This window comes from Hipposideros armiger, unplaced genomic scaffold (genome assembly GCF_001890085.2).
Source record: "Hipposideros armiger isolate ML-2016 unplaced genomic scaffold, ASM189008v1 scaffold_1151, whole genome shotgun sequence".
Taxonomy (NCBI): Eukaryota; Metazoa; Chordata; class Mammalia; order Chiroptera; family Hipposideridae; genus Hipposideros; species Hipposideros armiger.
In genome coordinates this window covers 84,775-111,410 of record NW_017732501.1, presented here as the reverse complement: position 1 = coordinate 111,410, position 26,636 = coordinate 84,775, and the positions used below count along the sequence as shown (strand labels likewise).

At 47.2% G+C, this 26,636-nt stretch overlaps 2 protein-coding genes across 3 annotated transcripts in view; one reads left to right on the top strand and one right to left on the bottom strand.

Moving 5' to 3' along the window:
- SYN1 (synapsin I) overlaps window positions 1-26,636 on the top strand; it is a 45,191-nt gene that overhangs the window by 17,305 nt on the left and 1,250 nt on the right. For both annotated transcript variants that reach the window (XM_019632552.1, XM_019632551.1), the window contains exons 6-12: window positions 21,867-21,929; window positions 22,702-22,844; window positions 22,943-23,017; window positions 23,114-23,216; window positions 24,517-24,657; window positions 24,982-25,069; window positions 25,166-25,757. In XM_019632552.1, the coding sequence (XP_019488097.1) occupies window positions 21,867-21,929; window positions 22,702-22,844; window positions 22,943-23,017; window positions 23,114-23,216; window positions 24,517-24,657; window positions 24,982-25,069; window positions 25,166-25,757 (1,205 nt within the window). The remainder of the gene's footprint in view (window positions 1-21,866; window positions 21,930-22,701; window positions 22,845-22,942; window positions 23,018-23,113; window positions 23,217-24,516; window positions 24,658-24,981; window positions 25,070-25,165; window positions 25,758-26,636) is intronic.
- TIMP1 (TIMP metallopeptidase inhibitor 1) lies at window positions 13,696-17,547 on the bottom strand. Its single transcript, XM_019632554.1, has 6 exons — window positions 17,351-17,547; window positions 16,299-16,427; window positions 15,486-15,565; window positions 15,170-15,296; window positions 14,823-14,947; window positions 13,696-13,964 (listed from the first exon to the last, which is right to left on the bottom strand). The coding sequence occupies exons 1-6, from the start codon at window positions 17,493-17,495 to the stop codon at window positions 13,794-13,796; spliced, it is 777 nt and encodes a 258-aa protein (XP_019488099.1). The 5' UTR covers window positions 17,496-17,547; the 3' UTR covers window positions 13,696-13,793.

Here is a 26,636-nt window from a genome sequence, read left to right as displayed (position 1 = left end):
GGGAACAGTGCTGGGGAATTGGGGGAAGGGCAACAGACAAGTTGCTGTCGTTTTGTTCTTCAGTCTAGTTGTGGAGGATGTTGCTTCACTGGCCCATGTTGGAATTATCATTGCGCTCTTACCGGGTGAGGCAGACAAGTCGCCGGCCTCTGGACAGCCGCTCACAGCGGCTCTTGGCAACTCACACCGGCTGCCAGCCGCTCATGCTGGCTGCCAGCCACAAACGGTACCTTATGGCAGCCCACTGCAGCTTACGCAGTCGCCGGCGACTCACGGCAGCCCAGATCCAGGTTGAGCTGTTTTTCACCACCTTAGCTGTAGAGGGCAGTGTCACTGGCCCCCATGTGGGATCCGAACTGGGGCCCTGCTGCTCAGAGCTGTCATCCCAAGCCAGCTCTTAACCAATGCGCCACTCGACCAGCCCGTAAGTAGACATTTTCTAATGCACCATTTTAATTATCTTGTTTCTTTTCCAGGCCTTTTAAAAACTTATATTCTTAGTTTCCCTAGGGATTACAATTAACACCTTAATTTATACCATTCTTATTTGAATTGATAATAACTTTAATTTCAATAGTATTTTTAAAATTTCTTTTAAAAAATTTATTCTTTGTAGCTTTATTTCCTCACCCCTCTTTTGTGCTATTATTGTCATACAAATTACATCTTTACACATCATGTACCCATGAATATAGACTTATATTATTGCTTAATGCAGCTGGCTTTTAAATTATATAGAAGAAAGAAGTGTGACAAATAAAAAAATGCATTTAAACCATCTTTTGTATTTATCTATGTGGTTACCTTTACAGGTACTCTTTATTTCTTCATGTGGATTTGAGTTACTTTGTAGTGTCATTTCATTTTGGCCTGAAGGACTCTCATGGTATTTCTTTTTTTTTTTAAGGTTTTTTTTTTAATTATTATTTTTATTGGGGGACAGTGCGTTTTTCCAGGACCCATCAGCTGCAAGTCAGTCGAGTAGTTGTTTCAATCTAATTGTGGAGGGTGCAGCTCAGCGGCCCATGTGGGGATCAAACTGGCAACCTTGGTGTTGTGAGCACTGTGCTCTAATCAACTGAGCTAACCAGCCGCCCCTCATAGTATTTCTTGTGGAAGTATACTAGTGATGAATTATCTCAGTTTTTGTTTATCTGTGAATGTCTTAATTTTTGAAATATATTTTTGAAGGATATAGAATTCTTAATTGACAGTCTTTTTCTTTCAGCACTTTGAATTTGTCCCACTGCCTTCTGGTTTTCAAGGTTTCTGATGAGAAATCAGCTATTAATCTTTACCGAGGATCCCTTGAATGTGAAGAGTCACTTCTCTCCTACTACTTTCAAGATTCTCTCTTTGTCTTTGGCTTTTATAAGTTTGTTTATGGTGCATCTAAATGTAGATATCTATGAGTTTATCCTGCTTGAAGTTCAGTGAGCTTCTTAGATGTATAGATTAATATTTTTCATCAAATTTGGGAGGTTTTCAGCCATTATTTGTTTAAAGATTCTTTATTGCACCTTTCTCTCTCCTCTCTCCTTTTGGGACTCCCATTATGTGTGTATTGATATGTTCGATGGTGTTCCACAGGCCTCTGAGACTGCCCCTTTTGTTGATTTTTAAAATTTCTGTTTCTCAGATGGGATAATCTCAGTTAACCTATCTTTAAATTCACTGATTCTTTTCTCTGCCAGCACAAATCTACTGTTGAGCCCCTCTAGTGAATTTTTCATTTCAGTTATTGCATTTTTCAATTCCAGAATTCTATTATTTATCATTTCTATCTCTTTATTGATAGTCTCTATTTGTTAAAACACTTTCTTATACTTTTGTTTAGTTCTTTAGACAGGATTTTCTTTATTTCTTTGAAAATATTCTAAATAGCTGACTTATAGTCTGTCTATTAATTCCAACATCTGGGCTTTCTCAGAGATAGTGTCTATTGAATGCTTTATTTTTCTGTGTTTGAGTCATATTTTATTGTTTCTTTCCATGTGTCATAAATTTTTGTTGAAAACTTAACATTTTAAATAATATAATTGGGCAACTCTAGAAGTCATATATCCTCCCCATCCCCAGAGTTTGTTTTTATTGTTCTTTGGGAGGGGGGAAGGTTAGTGATATTCCTGAACTAATTCTGTAAAGTAGGTATTCTTTGTCATATATGACCACTGAAGTCTCTGCTCCATTAGTTAGTTTAGTGGTCAGCTAATGATTAGACAGATGTTTCTTTAAACACCTAGAACTAGCCTAGCACATCTCTACGTCTTTGCTGATGGGCTCAGTGTCCATTTTTATACATGCCTTCAATGTTCGGGCAGGCTGTTTACAACTTTGCCTTAGCCTTTACTTCCTACTTGTGCAGAACCTCCAAATCAGCCAGAGATCATGGGCATGCATACAGCCTTATGCATATTTGTGGCTTTCTAGATTCCTATGAATATGTCAGAGCTTTTCAAATCCTCCTATGGAGATCTCATTACCCAACTTTTCCTGTTAGGTTTTTTGGTCAGCTTGTTGTTTGTCCTAGCTGTAATCACTGCCTCACACACCTGCCATGTTAAACAATTGCTGCTGATTGTTTCTGAAAAGTACCCCCAGGCAAAGCTGTTCACAGCAGGCTAACTCTGAGTCAGGTCAAATAGACCAGTCCTAAGTGGAGTTTTCTAGGAAAGTATCAGACAGTTCAAATAAAGATAGTTCTCAAAGAATGGTGACTCCAACCCTGTTCTGCCTCCTCCTGTGGTTGCTAGGCTGCTGGTTTTCATCAGAATTGTAAGGCTGTTGATTTACAAGGCTGTTTGTGAAAGTAGGGAGGAGGGGATGGGAACAGGAAAAGTTCAAATGCCATAAAACCTGCTGTTCTTGGCCCAGATGGAGGGAGGGGGAAGGGAATCCACACACACACAAAATCTTACTGTTCTTACTGAGATTCAGCCATTTTTTTTGAATTGTTGAAAAATTTTAGTCCATTTTCAAAGTTCTGACAAAACTGATTTTGACAATTTTTGCCAGTATTATCATTGCTTTTATAGAGGAGAAGATTTTCATAGGCCCTTACTCTAGCATTTCCACTGATATCACCTCCAGGCATATCTTGTTCTTTCCCTGTCTCAGCCCTAGGATAATGGTATCTTAAAGACAAGATCTGGCAGCTAGATATACTCTTTGCTACTAGAATGTCCTTCCTTCTTGGCTCCCTCACTGTACAGAGCCAGGAATACATATATTTATGTGGTTACCATCAACATCCAGACACTTCTGATTACAGTGAGCTACAGCTTGAGCAACGTTGACCAAAGTGTCCGCTTGTATACTTTTTTTTGGCACCCCAGTATATATACACAGAGGGTGCCAAAAAATGTATACACATTTTAAGAAATGAAAAAAAACTATTAAAATTATACTAATGGTAACCCCTTTGAGCACCTCTTGTTATTGCAGAAGTCAAACATGACTTGTATTCAACTGTTGTTATTGGTATATATTGAGTATTGTAATTTGAATGCAGTTATTTCCTTTTTTAAAATGTGTATACATTTTTTGGCACCGTGTGTGTGTGTGTGTGTGTGTGTGATGTTTTCATACTGATACCTCCAATTCTAATTCAACACATTACAGGGTTCCTTCTAGCCTTCCTTCATTCTATATTTATATTTCTCTTCTTTAACAGAGAGAACCCTAAACCTCCCACATCATCAATATACTTACTCATTTGTTCAATCCTACAATACGCAGAAAGTATTTTTAGAATTTTGACACCCATACCACTGTGAAAAACAAACCTAATAAGGTAGAGCTTAAGATTTGTTTGCCCTTTTAATGACTTTCAGCGAGGATATACAGTTAAAGTACTGCATTCAAAAGTTACTTTTTTAGGGCCGGCCGAGTGGCTCAGTTGGTTAAAGCTCGCTCAAGAGTTTGAGCTCTGAGCAACAGCAGTTTGATTCCCAGCCCGAGTTGAACAGCCGCTGAGCTGTCAACAGGTGGCAGGATGGCTCTGCTTAAAAAAAAAGTTACTTGTTTAGTTCATATTATTTCTCATTCAGCAGGGTTATGTTATTCATTTTATTACAAATGTAGCTTATCTCTCTTTGTATTAAATTTTAGTTTTTCCCTATCTATGCTGATTTAGTTTTATATTTTTTAAATGTAAGACAGCGTGATTCCAAAAGTCAAAATATAAAAAGGCATATACAGATAAAATTTAAAACCTAAATAAAATGGATAATTCTCTAGTGAAACATAGTTAACAAAAATTGACCCAATTAGAGCTTAACAGACCAATTTCCATAAAAGAAATGGAGAATGCTATTAAGGAAATACCCCATTAAAAAGCATCAGGTCCAGATGGTTTCACAAGGGAATTCTACTAAACTGTTAGAGAGCAGTTAATCTCAATGCCAAATAAGTTGTTCCAGAGAACAGAAAATGAAGAAAAACTTCCACATTATTTTTCTAAAGCAATTATAATATTGATAGCACAAAAAAAGAAACTCATAGATCATTTTCACTCATGATTATCAATGCAAAGATCCTGAATAAAATATTAGTGAATGAATTCAAAACTACATTAAGAAAATAATGTAGCATGACCAAGCGAGATTAGTTCTGGAAATGCAAGGATGGTCTGTTATAGGTACTTTATTAATATAATACAACATATTAATATTGGGTTGTCAGAAAAGTCATGACATATTTTTTCTGTTTTTCATTGCAAAAATGTGTCATGACTTTTCAGGCAACCCAATAAATCTAAGGGGAAAACCATATGATCATTTCCATATTTTAAAAGCCTCTGACAAAATTTAACACCTATTCTAATAAAAGTCATTCAAAAATAGTAGTCAACTGATACCTTTTTAACATGATAAAATGTGTATACCTCAATTCTAAAGTTATCATCAACTTAATGGGGTAACATTGAAGGCATTTCCACTAAGATCAGGAATAAGGCAAAGCTTTATTTGCCTTATTGGAGAAAGTCCACTGTCTCCACTCCTTTTCAATATTGTATTTGGAAGTATTAGACCAATGCAATTAGACTAGGAAAAACTATTATAGATGTAAGAATGGGTAAAGAGGACATAAAAATGTCTCTATTTATAGATGATATGATAGTACACCTGGAAATCCCCTAGAGAACCAATAATAAAGCTAAGTCAAACAATAAAAGAATTCAGTAACATAGCAGAATGTAAAATCAACATACAGAAATCAGTAGTTTTCATATACACAAATAGCCAGATGAAATGTATAATAGAAGAGATAACTCTATTTATGATAACAATAGAAAAAGGTAAAATACTTTGAGATAAAGTCAACAAGGGGTATGCAAACTTACATGAGGAGATGTTTAAAACACTCCTAGAAGATACAAAGGTAGACTTACACAAATGGAAAGTCATTCCTTGTTCTCCAATAGGATAAATTAACATCACGAAGATGTCAGTTCTCCTTCTCAGGTCTTTATTTAATTTATAAATTTAATGTGATCCCCCAAAATATACCTATAAGCATTTATCTGCAGCTGGACAAATTGATAGTAGTTCATATGGAAAAACAAACGTGCAGTAATATCCAGGAAGACCCTGAAAAAGAAAAGCTCCGAACAGGGTGGGATTAGCCATACCAGTCTATGTACAAGAAGTCTAATGCCTCTGCCAGCAAATATCTTATGAAGCTTTTCTAATTTAAACAGTATGATGCAGACACATGAATAGACAGACTGACAGACTAAAGGAAGAAAAATTTTAAATCCAGAAATAGATCCATGTACATATGGAAATTTAGTACATTATAAAAGTGGCAAGCTTTGTTTTTGACATTTAAATTTTTTATCTGTCTGAAATTGATGTTCTTGTTTTTTAGCACTCTTACAAACATCCTTATTACATGTGTTCTTTAACACTTCTCTATATGCATTACAAACTGACCATCACATCCATTCACTTACATAACACTGATCTCAACATAGCAAACAAGTAGCACCCTTACAAACATTTTTTTATTACATATGTTCATTGAAATTGACTTTCATATACAGTGTGAGGTAGGTAGGAATCCAGTTTCATCTTTTTCCTTCTAGGCAACCCTTTTTTCCCCCACTGACCTGGTTTGCCACCTCTGTCATATACTAAAATCTCATATATGTGTGGGGCAGGTTCAAGGCTCTCTGTTCGAGTCCACTGGTCACTTTCTCTATACCTGTACCAATGCAGTACTTTCTTAATAGCTGTATTTTCTCATTAATTCCTGATATCCAGTAGGGGAGTCACACCTCCTGGCTGTTCTGTAGCTGTGTAGAGGCTATTTTTGTCAGGGACAGAAAGAACAGGACTTCAGAAGCCAAGAAGAAGACAGAGTTAATGGTGGGTAATGGTGGCGGGTGGTGGCAGAGGCATTAGACTTCCCAAAGGCCAGCTTGCCATCCCTAATTCCTCTTTTGTCCCCCACCCCACTGTGCAGCATAGAGGGGCAAAAACTAGGCCTTGATTTGCGGAAGCAGTTTTCCCCCACCCTGTACTGTGAACCTCTGGTGGGAAGATTGCCCAGCCTCCATCATGTGGTGGGAGATACATATCGGGACTCTGGCTCCGCTACCGCATCTACTCCCATGTAGGTTGCATACCGCCAGGAATCCTCAGGGCTGCTCAGCTCAGTCAGGGTTGAGGTGCATGGGAGAACTCTGTTAAGCACAGCTTGACTTCTGTGCAGCCCAACTTCCCTAGCCTGGTGATCTGCTTACATCAACTAATTGTGTAGACCTAAGGGTAGGAGGTGCTGTGGGAATAAAGACTTCACCTCCTTTGCTACCTGTACTCCAGATGATTTATGACTCTGCAAATATTTAAAGAGGGTTCATGATGTGGTGGGTGGAATGTGATCCCAAGGTCTCTCTGGATCCAGTCCCTTCTCTGGGCCCAGGATTCATGCTCCCTGTGCAGTGAGAAAAAAGAGGGTGCTTCGTAGTAAGAACCAACAGGGTCAGGGATGTGGGGACTGTGCAAAAGAGAGGGGCAGGAGGGAGTTTGGAAATGAAAGAAGGAGCAGAGAAGATATGTTATAGGGTGCAGGGTTTTCTTTTGTGGGGCCAATTTCATTGAGATATAACAAGTCCAGAAAAGGGAACATATTATAAGTATGCAGCCCATTAAATTTTTACAAAGTGAACACACTGCTGTCACCTGCACCCAGGTCAAGAAACAGAACATGACCAGACAGATCCCCAGCACAGTTAGAAGTTGATGGTCTTTGGGAAGCTTGAGGGGACAGTTGGGGGAGGTTAGTGGACTTAGGAAGGCTTTGGAGTTTCAGGAAGGTAGAGAGTCCCCGGGTCCCTGTGGCTGAGTAGAAGTCTGGATCCAAGGCAGGAGGCTGTTGTATCTGAAGATTCAATAGCAGATATTGCGTCACCAGGGAAGGCAACCAAGTTCATGGTTTCATTTTCTTCTTGCCAATGCTCAACCACACAGATGTCCCTCCATAGACAGTGCAAGGTTGGGATTCAGGTATATGGTTTTGCAGGAGTGGCAGGGAAGCACCCGGAGGTGTTTGGGCAGAGCACTATTCCACATGCTTCTCATAGTTTGCACTCCTGGAAGAGAAGGGGAGCACTGACTAAGGATGGGCAGAGGGGGCAGGGAACAGTGAAAGGGAATAGCAAATGGTGAGAGGGGGAAGAGTGGGGAGCAGGGAGGAAAGAAGAGAGCAAGGCTGGGGAGCAGGAGGAGGGAAAGTGATAGGGAACATGGAGGAGGAGCAGGGGACAGGGAGAGGAAGTCGGGACTGCCAAACAGGAGCAGGGAGCAGAAAAAATGGGAGAGCTGGCGCTGTGGCTGCAGGCATACCTGAGAGGCAGATGCAAGGCCTAGTGGCCTCCTATCCTATAGATATTCAGGAAGCCTCCCTGATATGCTCTTTCTTGAGCCACTTCCAAAGATACCCCACCCATTCCCTGAAGTTCAGGTTTCCATCCTTCAAGGCGCCTAGAGGGGACAGACACCATGCCCTGATGATCAGTAAAGTGTGACCAGATGTCCCTTGGCTAGGACAGACTGTGCACCCCCTCCCAAGTGGTCAGTCCGAAAGATTCAGGACACTATAGGTCAGGGACAGAATGTGCTGTGGTTGGCTGAAATGAGGAAACTCAGTATCCTGGGGTGGGGGGCACTTTGTGGGAGAGTGCCCCATGGAGGGGACACATTGTCCCAAGGCTGGGACCGAGGGAGGCCTGAGGATGAGGAGTCCATGTAAGGTGAAGACAGGCTGGCTGACCTGTGATGAGGAATTCCTAAAGGGGAAGTTCTCCTCATAATGTCACCACAGCTGTTCTTGATGGGCACGTAGGCATAACCACATTGTTCTTCATATTCAGATACTTCCATGAACCACAGTTTCAGAACCCCTTTAGGAACCTTGATTGTCTGTGATGGGGGAAAAGAAAAGGGACATTGATGCTGAGGAGCATTTATGGGGTGAGGGGCTGGGGTCTGAGTATCACATCAGTAGCCTTTGGGTCTCAGAGACCCACCCCAGCCAGAGCAGAGTCAAGGGCTTGTATTTTAGTAGGAAGACAGGTGTGGGGAAAGATGGGCAAGACCCTGGTGATTTGAATTCATAATGCCTCATGGTCTCAGTGAGGAGGATGAGCCCCAGGAATTAAGCCATGAGGACTAGGGTTTGGAGAAATGTTTCAGAGCACCCTTTGGGGTTCAAGCGTTCAAGATCTTCTCCATCCCCAAGACTCCTTAAAAAAATAAGTTCACAGAGCACCTCCCTGCCAGCCTTTACCACTTCAGTGTGCTTTATCCACACTTCTGGAACCTCACTGTGAGCCCTTGTGTTGGAGGCGTCTCTGCGGCCTGCCCAAACGTACCCCTATCTGAGTTACAATAAACAGCCTGGAGATGTTGTTGCTAGCACCTGAAGGCCTACCTAAGGGTGGTCATGGACAGAGTCAGGAGCAAAGCAGAGACCAGCAGGAAGGTGGGATTCATGGCAGAACCTGAGGGATACAGGGGTGGAGGATAGTTGAAACATGACTTTTCCCCAGCTCAGCTCACCCCCAGTCAGGAGAGGATCCATCTAACACTACTGCTTTCTAGGGGCCTGGGTCAGGAGGAGGCCTCCATGCTGTCGTGAGGCAAAAGGACACTGAATCTGAGCCTCTGATACCTATGGACCCACCTCCATACATCAGAGCTGTAACTCTCCACAAAGGTTCAGCAGGAGGCCCAAGCTCAGTGGTGGATAGTCAGCAACAGGGAGGCACAGCCTGGGCATTCCTTCCCACGTGACCTCCTATTTTACTCTTTCAAGAGAACAAACCTTCAGCCTTCTACTGGAGTAGGGATTGGTAGTTGGGGAGTGTGTCTGGGGTTCTAACAGCTTCTTATGCAGACTTTCAACTAATCTTTTTTTTAAGCTCCACCTTCACCCCCACATCCACAGAGAACTTGTGCCCTAATCGTTTCCTTTGGTGGGGCTCACCGGTGAAATTGGGGTTGGTCCTCAGATTTCGCCACTACTGGCATAGGAGGTGTCCAGGGCTGGATAGTGAGACGTCAGTGTCAGTCACTCTTGATAAAAAGAAAGGGCTAGTCTTATACGGCTTCATCTGTCATAGGGGGGAAGAGGGCTGTTTTTGACATATTATTGGAGTAATATATTGGGAGCTGTCCCAGCAGGGAGATTTTCCAACTGAAGATATCTAAGGATGGGGGAATGCATCAATGGGGGTCAAGCAATAAGGGCTATACGATGGGTGGGGTTTTATGAATAGAAAGAATTTCAACCAGGCTTATCAATGAAATCGATAGCAATGGTGGGTATTTCTGAATGGGAAGATTTGACAAGGGGGCTCATCAATGGGAGTACTTTGGTGGGCATGTATGAATGGGGAGGGACATTTGCCAGTGGGTCAAGATGTATGAATGGGGAGATTTGTCAACAGTGGTTGTCAGTGGGAGTTATATCATAGAAAGATATTTATGAATACAGAAGTTTGTCAACTGGGCAGTCAGTAGGGGATATGCCAATGAATGGATAGTTCTGAAGAGAGATATTTGTTACTGGAGTTCTTCAGAGAGTGATAGATTGCTGCTGGGTATTTGTGAATGGGGATATTTGTCAATGGGGGTCATCAATGGGGATATGTCAATAGGATATTTATGAATACGGAGGTAGCTCAACATAGGTATTTATTAGTGGGGTATTTGTGAAAGAAGGGATTTGTACAGTGAGAAGACGGGAATTTCCAAAGGAAAGATTTACCATGGGCTTAGAGATTTGTCGTAGTCTTGGCAACAGTAGGGATTTATAAATGTGATGGTTTGTCTACAGCGAGGACTGCATAGTGGGGAACTTTACCCCTGGGGCGGGTGGATTTGTCCTTAGAAGTCTTTGAAAATGTTGGTATTTTTCAGTGAGAGGATTTCCACACTAGGAAGCAGTGTGCAAGTATCATAGTAATAAGAAAAACAAATGAACATATTAAATATTTGTAACATCTCTGGGGGAGATTATGAGGATCACAAGTTAAACTAAGGTTTCCAGGGTGCATTAAATAATTACTACCGGGCCGGCCGAGTGGCGCATTGGTTAAGAGCTGGCTTGGGACACCAGAGGGCCCCGGTTCGGATCCCACATATGAGGGTCAGTGACACTGCCCTCCACAGCTAAGATGCTGAACAACAGCTCAACCTGGAGCTGGGTTGCCATGAGTCGCCGGCGATGGCGTAGGCTGCAGCCCCTGTGGCAGTGGGTTGCCATGGGCTACCGTGTGTAGCCAGCAGCCAGCGTGAGCGGCCAGCAGCCGCTGTGAGCAGCCATCCAGAAGCCGGCGGCTGATCTGCCTCGCACGGGAAGAGTGCAATGATGGTGCCAACTTGGGCCAGTAAAGCAACATCCTCCACAACCAGACTGAAGAACAAAACGACAGCACCTTGTCTGTTCCCCTTCCCCCAATTCCCCAGCGCTGTTCCCATCCCCCAAATTCCCCAATAAAAACCTTTAAAAAAAATAATAATTACTACTGATATATATATTATTTTCAATATTGTAAGTTATAATTCCTGTTATTTAACATCTGTAATATTGCAAATAATCATTTCTGATAAGAATTAGCATGACTGTTATACATTAAATTATATTTATCATGTTACTAATAACTGATACTCATAAGTGCTATGTGGCTAGCACTGTTCCAGGCACTGTATAGGTATGACCTCATTTAATGCTCACGTTGTGCCTATGTGTTAGGCATTTTTAATCCCTATCAGGTGTGGAAACTGAGGCAAAAAAGGTAATGTGATTTCCCCAAGGACACAGAGTTAGTACATGGACGGGGCAGGATTTAAATGCAAGTGACCTGGCTCTAGCGTTCATGCTCTTAATCACTACACTACACTACCTGTCTAGAAACTAAATCACTGTTAATAATGTTTCACATGAAGTTATTGTTATGAGAGCTGCATGTGTTTTAACCTGAAAAAATACCGCAGGGACGAATATGCTCATGGATCACCTCCAACCCTAGCAGAGACTTCAGAAGGATCCTGGGTAGGGACTGGGAGGCCCATTTTTAGGGAGAAGTACTGAGGCACCAGTGAGGGAAGGGCCAGCCCCCAGGCTACTCACTGAGCTGGCCCCCATGCTGCACACCTCACAGGGCTGTCACCCCCACATATTTCCTCTCAGCCATCAGTGTCTCTCCCAAGCAGAGATATACATACACCAAATGCTGGGGCGGGGATTATCTCACTTTACTGACTTTAGTGGATTTTCTAAAAGAGTGATGGGAAGATATAGTGACCCCAGGACTACAGATATCCTGCCAGGAACTCCTGCCAGGGTCTGGGGGAGGTGGACTCTGTGGAAAGAGTTGCAGTAGGATAGCCCTGTCCATGAAGCATTGATGTCTTGATCCAGGGCACCACCTGTAGGTAGGCAGGTTGGCAGGAGAATGGCTTCCACACTCGAATCCATCCTTCCATTGCCACTTTCTACATCCCCTTCCTCCCTGGGGTTCAAATAGCTGAGGGCTCAGGGAACTGGCACTGGGGTCAGGGAACAGCCTAAGAGTGCAGGCAGCTGTTTGTACTAGGATTTGGTGAACTGTCGGGAGCTGCCAAACACTTGCAGATAATTGAGGCAATAGTGACATGGCCACCAGGGCCAAACCAGGGCCTGGACCCTTCCCTTGCAGTTGCACCTGTCAGTGAAGGCTGCCATTTACCCCTTTTGGTGGATGGGGCTCAGATCCCCCAGGGCATAACCAAGGTGTAGATGTTGATGTAGAAATTGCTGCAGTGGAGTGCCCTGTACTGGCAGATGAGCACTGGGTGTTCAAAATCCACCCATCCTGATCTGGGACATGCCTTGGGCCCTGGGGGAACCTCTAGGAGTGCAAAAGGACAGGACCACAGAGGATCCGGGGGCCACTCTTGGTGACCCAGTGTGCCCTGGAGGACACCTGGGTTCTTATTGGCAGAAACAGTGGGTAGTTTGATGGGAGGGAATTGAGGGGGTCCTTTTCTCTACCAAGGAAGATATTTTGCAGCCTTTTTTCAAGTAGATTCAGATCAACAGGTCACTCAAGTGTTCCAGTGAATATTTGCACCAATCTGAATTTCTGGTTCTCAGGGGCCTCAGTGGAGTCAGGAACTTTAGAGTCTAACAGGCAAGAGCCAGGGACTGGGAAGGACCCAGAGGGGCCTGGGACCAGCTGTGGGAGCAGGAAAGACTAAGGAAGGGAATGTTGGGAGGGTCTCTAGCTAAGGTTTTATGGGGGCAGCTGAGCCAGAAAGGTGAGGCTCGGGTCTAGAGGCCCCAGTTTTGGTGAGGGGACAGCTGTATAGGGGGAAGTGTGTGTGGGGGGGGGCTAATGTACCTGATTGGTTCTGATTTTGAACCCTTATCTGCACTTCACTGCTGTCAAAGTTGGTCAGAGGAGTGAGGGGATGAGAGGTAGGAGAAGGGGAAAAGGGCAGAGATTAGGGATTTCCAGATCATAACTTCTTCCCATCTTTCCTGTTCCCCAAACAACCACTTCCAAGGAGTCTCCCGGAGGCCACGGTAGGGGTGTGTGGCAGGGCCACCCCTTCTTCCAGAGTCCTTGGCTGGGTTATGTGGTTGCAGGGGTCTCGGACCCCTGGGGCTTTCCCCTTTCACTCAAGTCAGAATCACAGTACAAAACCTAAGGGTGGGGACAGTAACACCCACAGGTTTCGATGGGGCAGAACATCCTCAATGGATGACTTCAGGACAGTGCCTCAAGCAAGGAAAGCTGTTAGCCAATTGATAGGGCATTTATCAATGAGCTTGTGGACTGGAGGGATTTGTCAATAGGACAATTTGCCAGTGAGGTAGTGATTTGTCAGCAGTGAGTGGGTAATTTATGAACTAAAGAGCCCTATGCAAACAGGAATTATAAATTAATCAGTAAAATATTTTAAAGTATAGAGAGATTTTCCAATAAGCTGTAGTTGATAACACAGGTTAAATTACTGACATTGCAGATCGCCAATGCTAATGCTAATATATAGAATTATTACCGATACCTCGAATTTTATGTAAAATATAAAATGCCAACATTTTACACCCCTCACCCCCTCAGCATTGGTCCCAAGGTGCTCCTATCAGGTCATCATTGACATAAGTTTGTTCTCAGACACTACACAGGGACACTGCCTGCTGAGTGGTAGGTCTTTATTTTGTCTTAAAGACAAACGGACAGGAGTGGGAAAGGGGGTGAGCACTGTGCAGGTTTTGGCTTCTGCTGGAGGCAGGATTCAGGCAATCCGGTGCCGCAGGGACTGCCAGTTGCACATCCCTGGCTCCCGCAGCAGGCAGGCAAGGTGACGACTCTGGAAGCCCTTATCAGAGCCTGTGAGGAGCTGGTCTGTCCACAAGCAATGAGTGTTACTCGGCAGTTTGCAGGGGATTGATGAGCAGGGAAACACCTGGAGGAGGGGAGGGAGACACATCTCTGAGGGCTTGTCCTCCTGGCCCTCCCTCCCCTACAGAACAGAACTTTCCCCTCCTCAGTTTTCAACACTGAGCTGCTGGAGAGACCTATTGTCACCCCCACCTGGGTATAGACTCAAGAACAGCCCCTCCCATTGGGGGAACAGTCTTTGGGTTTGATGAGGTGACAGTAATTTAGCAAAAGGATCATTTCCTGGTGGCTGGAAACAGTCATATGGGTCAGTCAGGTGGATCTCCTGAGGAATTGTCCCATAGGACAGGGAAACAACTGGCAGTAGCAGGGTACAGCTGGCGGGTGTAGAACTTAAGCATAGGAAGGAGCTGTGGAGCTCAGACAGTCGCTGAGTCAGCAGACATTCAGGGCCACCAGGGAACAGTCCTGGATAGTCAGAAGGGCAATATAACTCGTCCTTGTGTGTGAAACAGTCACAGCTGGAAAGTCACAATCAGATGTGCTGGGGAAGATTCAGTGGGTTGGGGAACAGCACTTTGGGTTCTTGGAAAACATTCTAGGGACCCAAGAAATAATTTGAGGGGGTCAGGAACATACATCAGGACTATAGAATAGTAACAAAGGAGAGTTAGAGGGGCAGGAAGCAGCCAGAAAGTCCAGGGAAGAGCAAATCTTCAGGTATCAGACACCAGGCAACCAGCATGTCCAGGGGAACGGTCTCAGGCTTGGGGGGAAGAGCAAGAGAGATCAGGGACAGCCCAAGGATTTGGAGAGCAGCCAAAGGGACAAGGAATGGCTAGAGGGAGTGAGAAACAAGCACTGGTTTGGGGAAGAGCCCAAGGGGCACTCTACAGGTGATGGGCAGGGCCCAGGCACTCACCTTGCATTCGTCACAGCCAGCAGCATAGATCTTGGTGAAGCCCCGGCGCTGAGCAGTGCTCAGACTGTTCCACGGAGCCACGAAACTGCAGGTGGTGATGTGCAGGTGCCCCTTCCACAGTTGTCCTGAGGGGGAGGGGGCGGGAAGAGAGAGGCAACAGGCAGCTTCTGATTAGTTGGGCCAGGTTCAGGGAGGCGCCAGATTGGCGTCCCTGGAGTACAGACCTGGCTGGGGACGGTCCCCATCTCAACTGGGACCTTTCCCTCAGAGCCTCCTGGGGTCAAGGTTGCCCAGCAGCGTCTGAGGGATGGGTGGTCGGGGCCCAGGGCGAGGGGGCGGCGCCTCACCAGCAATGAGAAACTCCTCGCTGCGGTTCTCAGACCGGTGGAAGTATCCACAGACGCTCTCCATTGCCGGGGTGTAGACGAACTGGATGTCATGGGCATCCCCCAGGGTACTGAATCCCTTGAACATCTGTCGATGGATGAGGGGAAGAGTCTCTTTTACTGACATAATCCTCCCACACCATCTTCTTCATATAGCATCCTGAGATCACAGCTAATTTCCTCCTCACCAACCAATGGCCAGAGGCTTTTTTCTATTTTTTTTTTTTGACAGGGAGAAAGATGTTAGGAACTGCTGAGGAAGGGGCAGTAGGGATACCTTGGTCATCTTGATCTCGTAACGCTGGTATAAGGTAGTCTGATTGATTTCTGCGGTCCCCACAAACTTGGCCCTGATGACTGCAGGAGAGGAAGGGGAAAATGAGTCAAATGAATTGCGTGAGCCAATAAAAATAAAATGATCACAATAGTCATACTAGCAAAGCACATACTTAATTAAATAGCGATCGCTGGATGCCAGACAACACACTAACAGTTTCGTTCATTGATTTACCTATATATTGAGTGCTTACTCTTTGTCAGGTACTGCTTTAAGCCTTTTTCATATATTCATCATGTGTTCATTCACTCAACAAATATTTTGGAGTGCCTGCTGTGTGCTAGACACTGTTCTGGGTGTTAGAGACACAACAGTGAACAAAACACAGAAATCCCTTCCCTTGTGAAGCTCACATTCTAGCCAGGAGGAGGCAGACTAAACACAAGCAAAATAGATAAGTCTATGGAATGTTAAAAGGTATTAAGTATGATGGGGAACTTCAGAGCTGGGTAAAAGGGATCCGGAGCACTAGGGGACGGGGGTTAAAATGTTGAGAAGGTGACTTTTGAGGCAGTCACCCATATGGATACCTGGGAGGAAGAGGGTACCAGGCAGAGGGAGCAGCCAGTGCAAAAGCCCTGAGCTGGGACTGGACCTGGAGTAATCAGGGAACCATGAAGATGCCAGTGTGGCAAAAGCAGTCAGGGCAGGGCTGAGTTTGGAATTGTTCTAGAGATGAGCACCATCGTGAACCCCACTGGACTGAGAGGGAAACCAAAGCATACAGTGTGTGGGCAGAGGAGGGTAACTCACCAAGGTCGGAGTTACAGAAGGCCATCTGCGGGTGGGGTGGGGCACAGGTACAGGCCCTGCTGGGGACTGTCAGCCACAGCAACAACAGGATGCCGGAGGCCAAGGATGCAATGGGGGCCATGGTGGGTTCTGCAGAGGTAGGGAGGAGGGGTCAGGGAGGCCCCCAGCCCAGCTGATCCTCAGACTTGGGCAGGCCTCTCACCCCATCCTGACACCCCCCCCACCAAGCAGCCTGGAAGGGGATTAGGTGACTGTACTTGGAATTAAAGGGTTGGGGAGTTTGGGGATTTTAAGGGAGGTGGGGATTTGAGAGCCCAGAGTTTAGGGGGTCAGGGGAGTTTCAGAGTTAAGAAATTTGAATGGTTTAGGGGACTGAGTGAGTGGGGAGATTATGGGGCTGTGGTGTTTGGAGGAAAAGGGGGTTGGGGGAGTTTGAGGATTTAGAGGGGTCAGGGAAGTTGGAAAGTTGAGTTGGGATGAGGAATTTGGGGTTTGTTGAGCTGGAGGAGTTTGGGGGAGGTTGGGAGTTTCAGGGTTGTGCATATTGAGAGACAGAGGAGGGGGAGTTGAGGGAGGCTGAGGAATTTGCAGGACGTTGGGGGTTTAGGGAGTTGCAGGAGTTTGGGGGTTTAAGAGGGTGGGGGTGCTAGAGGGATTTGGGAGCAGATGAAGTTTCCAGGTTTAGGGAGTTGGGGATTTAGGAGTCTGGAGGACTAAGGGGCTGGGAAAGTTTAGGAAGCTTTGGAGGGTTGGAGGTGGGGGTTTTGGGGACAATGAGGGAATTCAGGGGAGTTGGCCTCTTAGGAGGCATCTGTAATATTAGGGTTTCATGAGTTGGGGGGTTGGGATGGATGTCAGGGGTTTGGAGAAGTTTGGAGTGCCGGGATTGAGGGAGCAGTTCCAGCACCCTTCCCCCCTTCCCCTTGACCAGCCCAGGGTCCTGGTACCCCCCGCCCCCACCCAGCCAGGCTGCGCAGCCAGGTGTCCAGCAGCCGTGGCAGGAAAGCTCCAGCTCTGCTTTAGGCCCTGCTGCCACCCAAGCCCCTGCCTACCTTTGATGTAGCCTCTCTCTAGGCGCTGCGTCTGTGGCGATGGCGGCAGGGCCTGAGCAGCGGAGGATAAATGTCCACTCGAGGGGCGGGGGTGGCAGTAGTGCGGAAACCACAGGCCTCCAAGCTTCCTGGATGCATTACTCATCCGCCCACCATCAGTGGAGGCCAAGGGGCGGGCCGAGGGCTGCCGAAAAAGAGCTTCACCCTCCTCTCCCTCCCCCTGGGCCTCGCCCTGGTCATCCCCCTCCCCCATCTCCAAGTCGGCCCCAGTCTTTGCAGGCGGCCTCAATGAAGGTCTTAGAGGCAGGATTCCCCCAGTGCAATTCCCTAAAGCTTCCAAACTCTCCAAAGTTTATCCAACCACCCACAAACCCCCAAACTCTCCATGGTTGAAGTCTGAATTAGTTCATTCGTCAGTGAACATTTCTTGTGCACCTACTGTATTACAAGCACGCACAAAAATTCCTCTCTGGTAGATCCCACATTCCTGTTACCGGTGGGGGAGGCAGAGAGGAGACTAAGTAGTGGAGGGAGATAAAGCAGGTGATTGGAGGAAGAATACAATCTGGGCTAACTGAGGCATGGAGAGATTAAGTGATTTATCCAAGATCACAGTCAATAAGGGACAGAACTGGGATTTGAACTCAGGTGGCTTGGGGCCAGAGTTTGGGTCTTAATCTCTCTCAAAAAACACAGGGAAATAGTTAGCATTTACATAGCACCAACTGTACTAGGCACTCAACATCATTTATCTCACTTAAAGCTCACAATTTTTGCGACAACATGGGTGAACCTAGAGGGTATCATGCTAAGTGAAATAAATCAGAGAAAAAGACAAATGTAAAAAGAAATAACAAAAAAAAAACAAAGAAAAAAAAGACAAATGCCACATGATTTCACTTATATGTGGAATCTTAAAAAGCCAACCAACCAAACCAAACACAAACAGACTCATAGAGAACAAACTGGTGGTTGCCAGATGGGAGGAGGGATGGGGGGTGGACAAAATAGGTGAAGGGGATTAAGAGGTACAAACTTTCAGTTATGAAATAAATAAGTCAGGGGGATGCAATGTACAGCACAGAGATGATAGTCAATAATATTGTAATAACTTTGTATGGTGACAGATGCTAACTAGATTTATCACGGTGATCATTTCATAATGTATAAAATATCAAATCACTATATTGTACACCTGAAACTAATATAATATTGTATGTCAACTATAATTCAGTTTTCTTTAAAACTCACAATAAGCCACTGAGATGGGTACCAATATTATTCCCATTTTACAGATGAGGAAATAAGAGGCATAGAGGGATGGAAGAACTTTCCCAGGATCACAGGGAATGGCTGGGATTTGAACCTAAGCCAACTGGAGCCAGGATCTTAGCCTTGGCTTGGCAAACGGGAAGGTGCCGGTGAATTAATGAGCATTGGGGTGAGGGGAGTTGAATGGTGGTGAAAGAGGCCAGTGAGTCAGGAGAAAACTGATACCCTCCCATCCTGCCCTGCCCCTTCCTCACCAACCCCCCACCAACGCCCCCGGTAGAGGTTGGAATGAGGCAATCCCTGCCAGACAGCTTCCAGATGCTGCCTGAATCTTTCCTGGGGTCCTGGGAAAGGGCTCTGAGGGCTGATTAACATCCTTCGTTAGTTCAAGGAGGATAGGCCAATGATAACAATGATGGTAGTTGTTAGCATCACTTATTGAGCACTTACTGTGTACTGTGCCCTGAAGTCTTTGTGTAAATTCTCTCATTCAATCTCCAATACCCCCTTGCTAATTAAGCTGGATTAACTCAGTCAACAGCAATATCACCACAATAAAAACTACCACCAGCTCTTATAGAGTGCTTACTGGTTATCAAGCACTGTTCTATAGTCTTAGTATTTTATCTCTCAGTCAATCCTGATTGTCTTCTTGTTAATTAATGTTGGCTAACCAAGGGATGTTAAATCAATAATAATAATAGTACCCAGCACTTTTAGAGGATGCAGACTTCCTGTGTGCCAGACATTGTGCTGAGCATTTTCCCCAACTAATCGGTTCCTCACAACATCCCTGTGAGTTAGAGACTTGTTCGTATTCTCACTATACAGATGAGGAAACTGAGACACACAAAGGATTGAGTGACCTTCCCAAGAATGAGAGTGAAGAAATTACTCTGAAGTGGCAGGGGGTGGAATTAAACCAGGAATTTGGAGAAGCTGATTGTGAAAGTGGGGAGTGAGAGTGAACGAGACAGGGGCCTGAGTAAGTCAGTGTCAGGACCAAAGGGAGAAGTGAGGGAAGGGAAAGTCCTGATGCAGCCCCTCACTGACCCAGAGCTGCTTCTGACGCCAGCTTTGTGACTCTGAAACCTGAGTCAGAGTTTCGCTGACTGTCTACATGTGAGGGGTTGTGTGGATCTGGGTTATTGCGCAGGTTTTGAAACTGGTAGGGTTTCGCGGAGGGGTGTCCAAGTGTGTGACCATCTCGGGAGCTGGGAGGGGGCCGTGGGGCCCAGCTGGATGTGCAGAGTGGACACCTGGCAATCCTCACAGCACACCAAGTGCTTGGGCCTGATTGTGCCCTTTGTACAGGTCAGGAAACTGAGGCCCAGAGAGGGTTAAGTGACCTGCCTAGGGTCCCACATGGCCTTAGGAAGAGAGGCCAAGATTCAAAGCTAGGGCTCTCCAGGGGATCCCAGAGTGCAGGGCTCCCTGTATGCACACATGTGCGGGCACACACATACACATATCCACAGTGTTGTGTTCAGGCTCACGTCCAGAGGAAACAAGGAGGGTTTATGAAAAGAGGAGCCTAGAAAATCTGGGTGTGTGTGTGTGCGTTTGTGCACAGCTCTCTGCTGTGTCTCTGCCATTGATAGTTGCATGTTTGCCTTTAGGTGGTGGTATGTGTGGACGTGAGTGTGTTGTGTAGCCCTGTGTGTTTTGTGTTGCTTCTAGGAGTTGTGTGTCTGCCTCTGTAAAGTGGGTCTAGGTTGCACTTGTCCTTGTGGATGTGTTGCTTCCCTCAGTGAGCTATGAGTGTGCCTGAATGTTACGTCACACATCACACACTGCCTCTGCAGTGCTTCCCTGTAACGCAACCTAGAGGATCCCCGTGAGCCTGTCCCAACGCGATTCCTCTCAGCGCCCCATAATGACGACAGTCATTTGGGAAATGAGGAAGGTGGGAGTGCCAGACGGAGGGCGGGCAAGGTCTGAAGGTCAATCGGTCACCCTGAGCCTGCGGGCTTCCTGTGCCTGTCGGGAACCGCCACCGCCCTAGCCACCCCTCCGGGAATACCATCTCTACGCTGTGGGGCAGCAGTCTGCACTGCAGAGGGAGAGCACGGCCGGCCCTATGTGCATCCTGTACTATGGTGGGGCTGGGGTCGCCCAACTCAGCTCCCTCTATCCCACCCAGGGTCAGGGAGACTTTCCATATCACCTGAATGAGAAAATGAGTGTGTGTGCGCACGCAACAAGAGTGTTGTGTGTATGCTTAGGAGGGATGTGGGTGTCTCTAGTTGTGTGTATGCCTCTCCATCTGTAATATACTTTTTGTGTGCCCAGGAGTGTGGTGTGGGTCTCTGTGTTATGGGTCTCAGTGGTTCTGTAAATACCTAGAAGTGTGCGTACCTCTGTATGTAGTGTGGGTCCTTCTGTTTGTTGTATGCCTAGGAGTGTTGCATGGGTGTCTGTGAGTGTCGACCATGTGTCCTGTTCTGTTGTGTGTGCCTGTCCAACTTGTGAGTGCCTTTGTATCCTATGGCTATGCCCTGAGGGTTGTCTCTGTATTGCATGGGTAATCCTTCATGTTGTGTGTGTCCCTCTAATTGTTGTGTGGATTTGGGTGATAGGAGGAGGGCTGTGTGTGTGTCTGTGCCCAAAATCGTGTGTGCTGCTGGGCAAGGAGGCTGGCCAGGAGCACCTATCCTTGCCCCGTACTCTGAGCACTGGGCTGAATGACTGTGGGTGCCTGTGCAGCTGGAGAGCAACGTGTGCTCTGGAGCCTGCATTGGTTGCAGGTCTCTCCATCTCATGGGTCTCAACGTGCGTGGGCATCTCTGGGTTTGGTTGTGTAGATCTGAGTTCTAGGGCTTTGTGTGTATGTCTCTAGGCTGTACATGTGTGTGAACAAGGCTTACGTGCAAGGCCTGGGGTCCAGTTGCTACATGCTCACCACCACAGCCCCAGGCATGCACACACTCACTTTTCTATCATCCAGTCACTGTATAAACAAACTTTCCCTTTTCCGGAAAAGGCTCCCACCCTTATCCAAGCAGAGGCGGAAAGTCTGGAACTTGGGGGTTGTGGAGGGAGGGCCAGGCAGACAGGGCTCTGGGTTCAATTTTGAGCTAGGAGGCACTGTGTGACCCCCCAGCTGCTGTCTACCTGTCTGACCTGCCTCTTCTGGGAAATGGCTCCTAATGTAACTCCCGCTGGATGGGCTCCCCTCAGCACCACCCCAGCCCTGGCCGTCAGCCCCCTGCCCTGACCATGCTCTGCCTTTCCACCCTACCAGCTCAGCAGCACCACGTACCCCGTGGTTGTGAAGATGGGACACGCACACTCTGGGATGGGCAAGGTGAGTCCCCGAGCGGTGTGTCCCCATGTGTGTTTGTACATGGCGTATGCGCCTGACATTGTGCACACGTGTATAGATGTATATTGCATATTCAATGCACATTGGTCATGTATGTGATTGGGTTTCCTGTGGTGTTTTTATCGATTTGCATATTTCCCCTCACATTCTTAGATTTTGTTGGCCCAATTTTCTGTCATGCACTCAGCCAAGTTTATGTGTCCTGTTATTTTGTTAGTGTATACAACATTATTTCTGTGTATATCCATGCCTCTGTGTTGAACACACACTATGTAATCTTCTACATTCAAGGGTCTTGTGGTACTGTATGCTTTCCATACATCTGACTTTGCCTCTGTGTACGTAGAAAGCAGACTTGTGATTTGTATGTTGGAGTGTGTCCATGCTTCTGTTTGTATATTGTGTGTACAACTAATTTTGTGTCTGTATGCATATACTGTATATACACACAATTTTCACACAGCTTTATTGAGATATAGTTCACATACCATAAAACATATTCACTTAAGGTGGACAATCCAATAGTGTTTATTATATTCACAGAGTTGTACACACCCAACTTTGTGTCTGTGTGTCCACGTAAAAACCAAGAAGCCCAGAATTATGCATGTGTGAGTGCCTTGGTGTGTCCACCGAATTTTTATGTACTCAGCTCACCTGTGTCATTTGTGTGCACGCCCCTGCCTTGAGGCACCCCCAATGCCCACTGCTGCGCCACCCTGCCCAGGCCCTGATCCCCACCCCACTCCCACAGGTCAAGGTGGACAACCAGCATGATTTCCAGGATATTGCAAGTGTCGTGGCACTGACCAAGACGTATGCCACTGCCGAGCCCTTCATTGATGCCAAATACGATGTGCGCGTCCAGAAGATTGGGCAGAACTACAAGGCCTATATGTGAGTGGAGAGACTGAGGCCCAGGCATGGGTCCCCTGCCCTGCCCTGGGTGGCCCAGGTCCCCCTGAGTCTCTCTCCTCTCTCCTTCTGCCCGCCAGGAGGACATCAGTGTCAGGAAACTGGAAGACCAACACCGGTTCTGCGATGCTTGAACAGATTGCCATGTCTGACAGGTGGTTGGCCTGAACTAGCGGGGAGGGGAAGTGAGGGTGGGAGTGTGGCTGCCCAGGTAAGGCACTGACAGGCTTCCTTGCCCCACGTCTTGGCAGGTACAAGCTGTGGGTGGATACGTGCTCAGAGATTTTTGGGGGACTGGACATCTGTGCAGTGGAAGCGCTGCACGGCAAGGACGGAAGAGATCACATCATTGAGGTGGGAGCACCCAGGGACTGGTGAAGGAATAGGTGGGGGAGCAGGTGCACGGCAGCAATACTCCATGAAATGTTGCGGGCTCTATGGCCCAGAAGGTCCTTAGCGAATGACAAAATGTTTAGTAAACAGTGCCTTGTGAGCTAGGACACCCTGGCAAATGGCAAAATACTTAGTCAACTCTAACCTGCTTTGTGAACTTGGACATCCTTAGTGAATAGCAAAATGCTTGTTAAACTATAAAGCGCTCTGTGAGCTGAGCCCATTTGGTGAAAGGCAGAGCACTTGATAACCTTTAAAGTGTTCTGTGAACTGAGAGGTCCTTGGCAAACAGTAAAGCACTTTGTAAACTATACTTTGTAAAGAGTACTCGCTGATACTAAAGCATTCTGTAACCTGTAAAATAACTTATAACTCAGGATGTGCTTGTTGAACAGCAAAGTGCTTTATAAAACTATAAAAATGGAGCTCTGTAAACTGGGAAGTCATTGTTATTAAAGCAAAACACTTTCAAAATTCTAAAGCTCTTTGTAAACAGCAGTGCCCCTGGTAAACAGTAAAGCAATTTGTAAACTATGAAATGCCTTGAAAATTCAGAGTGCTTGGTAAACACTAGTGCTTTATACACAGTAAAGCATTTTGTAATCAATGGTGCCCTTTGCAGAGCACTTTCTATACTGTAAACATACCATATATTTCACAGTCCTTTGTAAAGGGCAAGGAGCTTTGTAAACTGTAAAGTACCATGTAAACTACAAAGTTCTTTGTAAAGGACAGAGCACCTACCAAGCTATAAAGCGGGGATTAGCAAACATTGTCTGTCATGGGCCAGACAGTGCATATTTTAGGCTTTGCGGCCAAATGGTATCAGTGAAGCTACTCAACTCTGTAAAAGCAGCCACAGACAATATGTTAAAAAAAAAAGCGTGGCTTCGTTCCAATAAAACTGTATAGACATTGAAATTGAAATTTCATATAATTTTCACGTCATGAAATCTTTTGATTTTTTTCCAACCATTAAAAAATATAAAACCCATCCTTAGCTTAGGGGCCATAAAAAACAGGTTCTGGGCCAGATTTGGCCTGTGGACCCGAATTTGATGACTCCTGCTAGTACCTCATAAGCTGTTAAGTACCTTGGAGGAGAGGAGCCTTCCTCGCACTGCACATCAGTGCCTCTCAAACTGAAGCTCATTTCTGTGGCAGCCATCATGCCTTCTGCCAACTTAAAGCACTTTGTCACTGTCACCCCTCACATGCACTTCCTGCTTCTCTCCTCACTGGGTCCCTTTTCATCCCTCAGGTGGTGGGCTCCTCCATGCCACTCATCGGTGACCACCAGGATGAAGACAAGCAGCTCATCGTGGAGCTCGTGGTCAACAAGATGGCTCAGGCCCTGCCCCGGCAGCGGGACGCCTCCCCCGGAAGAGGCTCCCACAGCCAGGTTAGCTAGTGGTGGGCATGCCAGCCTTTAGTCATGCTGTGTCACAGAGCTGATGGTCAGCAGGCTAAGGGTGTCACTATTACGTGTGGTGGCAATTACCAATTGTTTAAAAAATTGATAAGTAGCTGCTACCCTGACTTCCCTGAGTGCTTCCCAACTCCTCCCCTGGGAGTGAGTCCCCACCCTACAACCTGACATCCCCTCAGCTCAGCCACAAACACAGGCAATACACAGCACACAGAGAACCCGTGTTATTCTGATTGGTTGATGCTCCACTGGCTGGTAACTATTTTTAACCTCTCCTGCTCCACTCCTCTACCACAGACTTTGTCCCCAGGGGCCCTGCCCTTGGGCCGCCAGACCTCCCAGCAGCCTGTGGGGCCCCCTGCTCAGCAACGACCCCCACCACAGGGTAAGTGAGGGGCCAGCTTCCTGGGCCCCTACCATCCCGCAGCGCCCCCACCTCTCACTTGCTGGCTTTCACATGTGTACTCTCTCTGTCCCTCAGGTGGCCCTCCACAGCCGGGCCCAGGCCCCCAACGCCAGGGACCCCCATTGCAGCAGCGCCCACCCCCACAGGGCCAGCAGCACCTTTCCGGTCTTGGACCCCCAGCTGGCAGCCCCCTGCCCCAGCGCCTACCAAGTCCCACATCAGCGGCCCAGCAGCCTGTGTCCCAGGCCCCACCGCTGACCCAGGGTCAAGGCCGCCAATCCCGACCCGTAGCAGGAGGACCTGGGGCACCTCCAGCAGCCCGCCCACCTGCCTCCCCATCTCCCCAGCGACAGGCGGGCCCCCCACAGGCTACCCGGCAGACATCCGTCTCTGGTCAGGCTCCACCCAAGGCCACAGGGGCCCCACCGGGTGGTCAGCAGCGCCAGGGCCCACCCCAGAAACCACCAGGCCCTGCTGGCCCTACCCGCCAAGCCAGCCAGGCGGGTCCCATGCCCCGCACTGGGCCACCCACCACACAGCAGCCGCGGCCCAGTGGCCCAGGTCCCGCTGGACGCCCCACCAAGCCACAGCTGGCCCAGAAACCTAGCCAGGACGTGCCGCAACCTGCCACCGCTGCTGCCGGGGGACCCCCGCACCCCCAGCTCAAGTAAGGGGACCCCACAGCAGCCCTTGCCTTGCTGTTCCCAAAACCTGCTCCTGCACCAGGAGGGCAGTCCCAGCTCCTCAGTCCCAGATCCTATCCAGGGGTCCTGAGAGCTCTCTCTCCAGTCTGGGCCAGACACCCCCCCCCACCACCCCGCCTCAGTCCAGAGAGGCTCCTGCCCTCCATCCCAGAGATTCAGTGCCAGAATCCCAGAGAAACCCCTTTCAGTTCAGAGTCTTCCTAATAGGCCCTGTGCAAGTCCCCTGCCCCAGCCCCTCTGAACCCACCCCAAGCACCTTGCTTGGCCCTCCTTCAGTACCTCCCAGCCCATGAAGTCCTCCACCCATCTCAGAGCCTTTCCTGCCAGTCATCCTCCTCCTGCCCAACCTGACTCCTCCCACCCCCACCCCCGGCCCAATTCACAGTCCTCCCATGTCACTTTACACCCTTCCCAGTTGTCCTCATACTTTTCCTAGTCTAGGCTCCTTTCTGGTCCATCCCCAAATCCTTCTAGTCCATCTGTCTCCTCCCACATCATCACACCATCCCCTCTGCCTCTTGTGGTCCATTCCAGATCTGCCCCCACCTTAGCTCAAGTCCTCACTGCCCCACCTAACTGCTCCCCCGTCGATTTTCCCTTCCCAGTCTGTCCTTGGTCAAAGCCCCCCACTCCCTCCTACACTCCTCACCCTTAGATTGGAAACTGCCCTGCCCATCTTCACCTTTGTATCAAACTCCTCCCAGTCTAGCCTAGATTTGAAGAGAAAATTCAGCCCAGGACCCTGCTCATTAACCCCCGACTTCACCTTGGATCCAAATCCTCCCAGCCTGGCCCAGGGCTCCCTGACTACACCTGAGAATCCATCAGGGGCCAGGCCCATG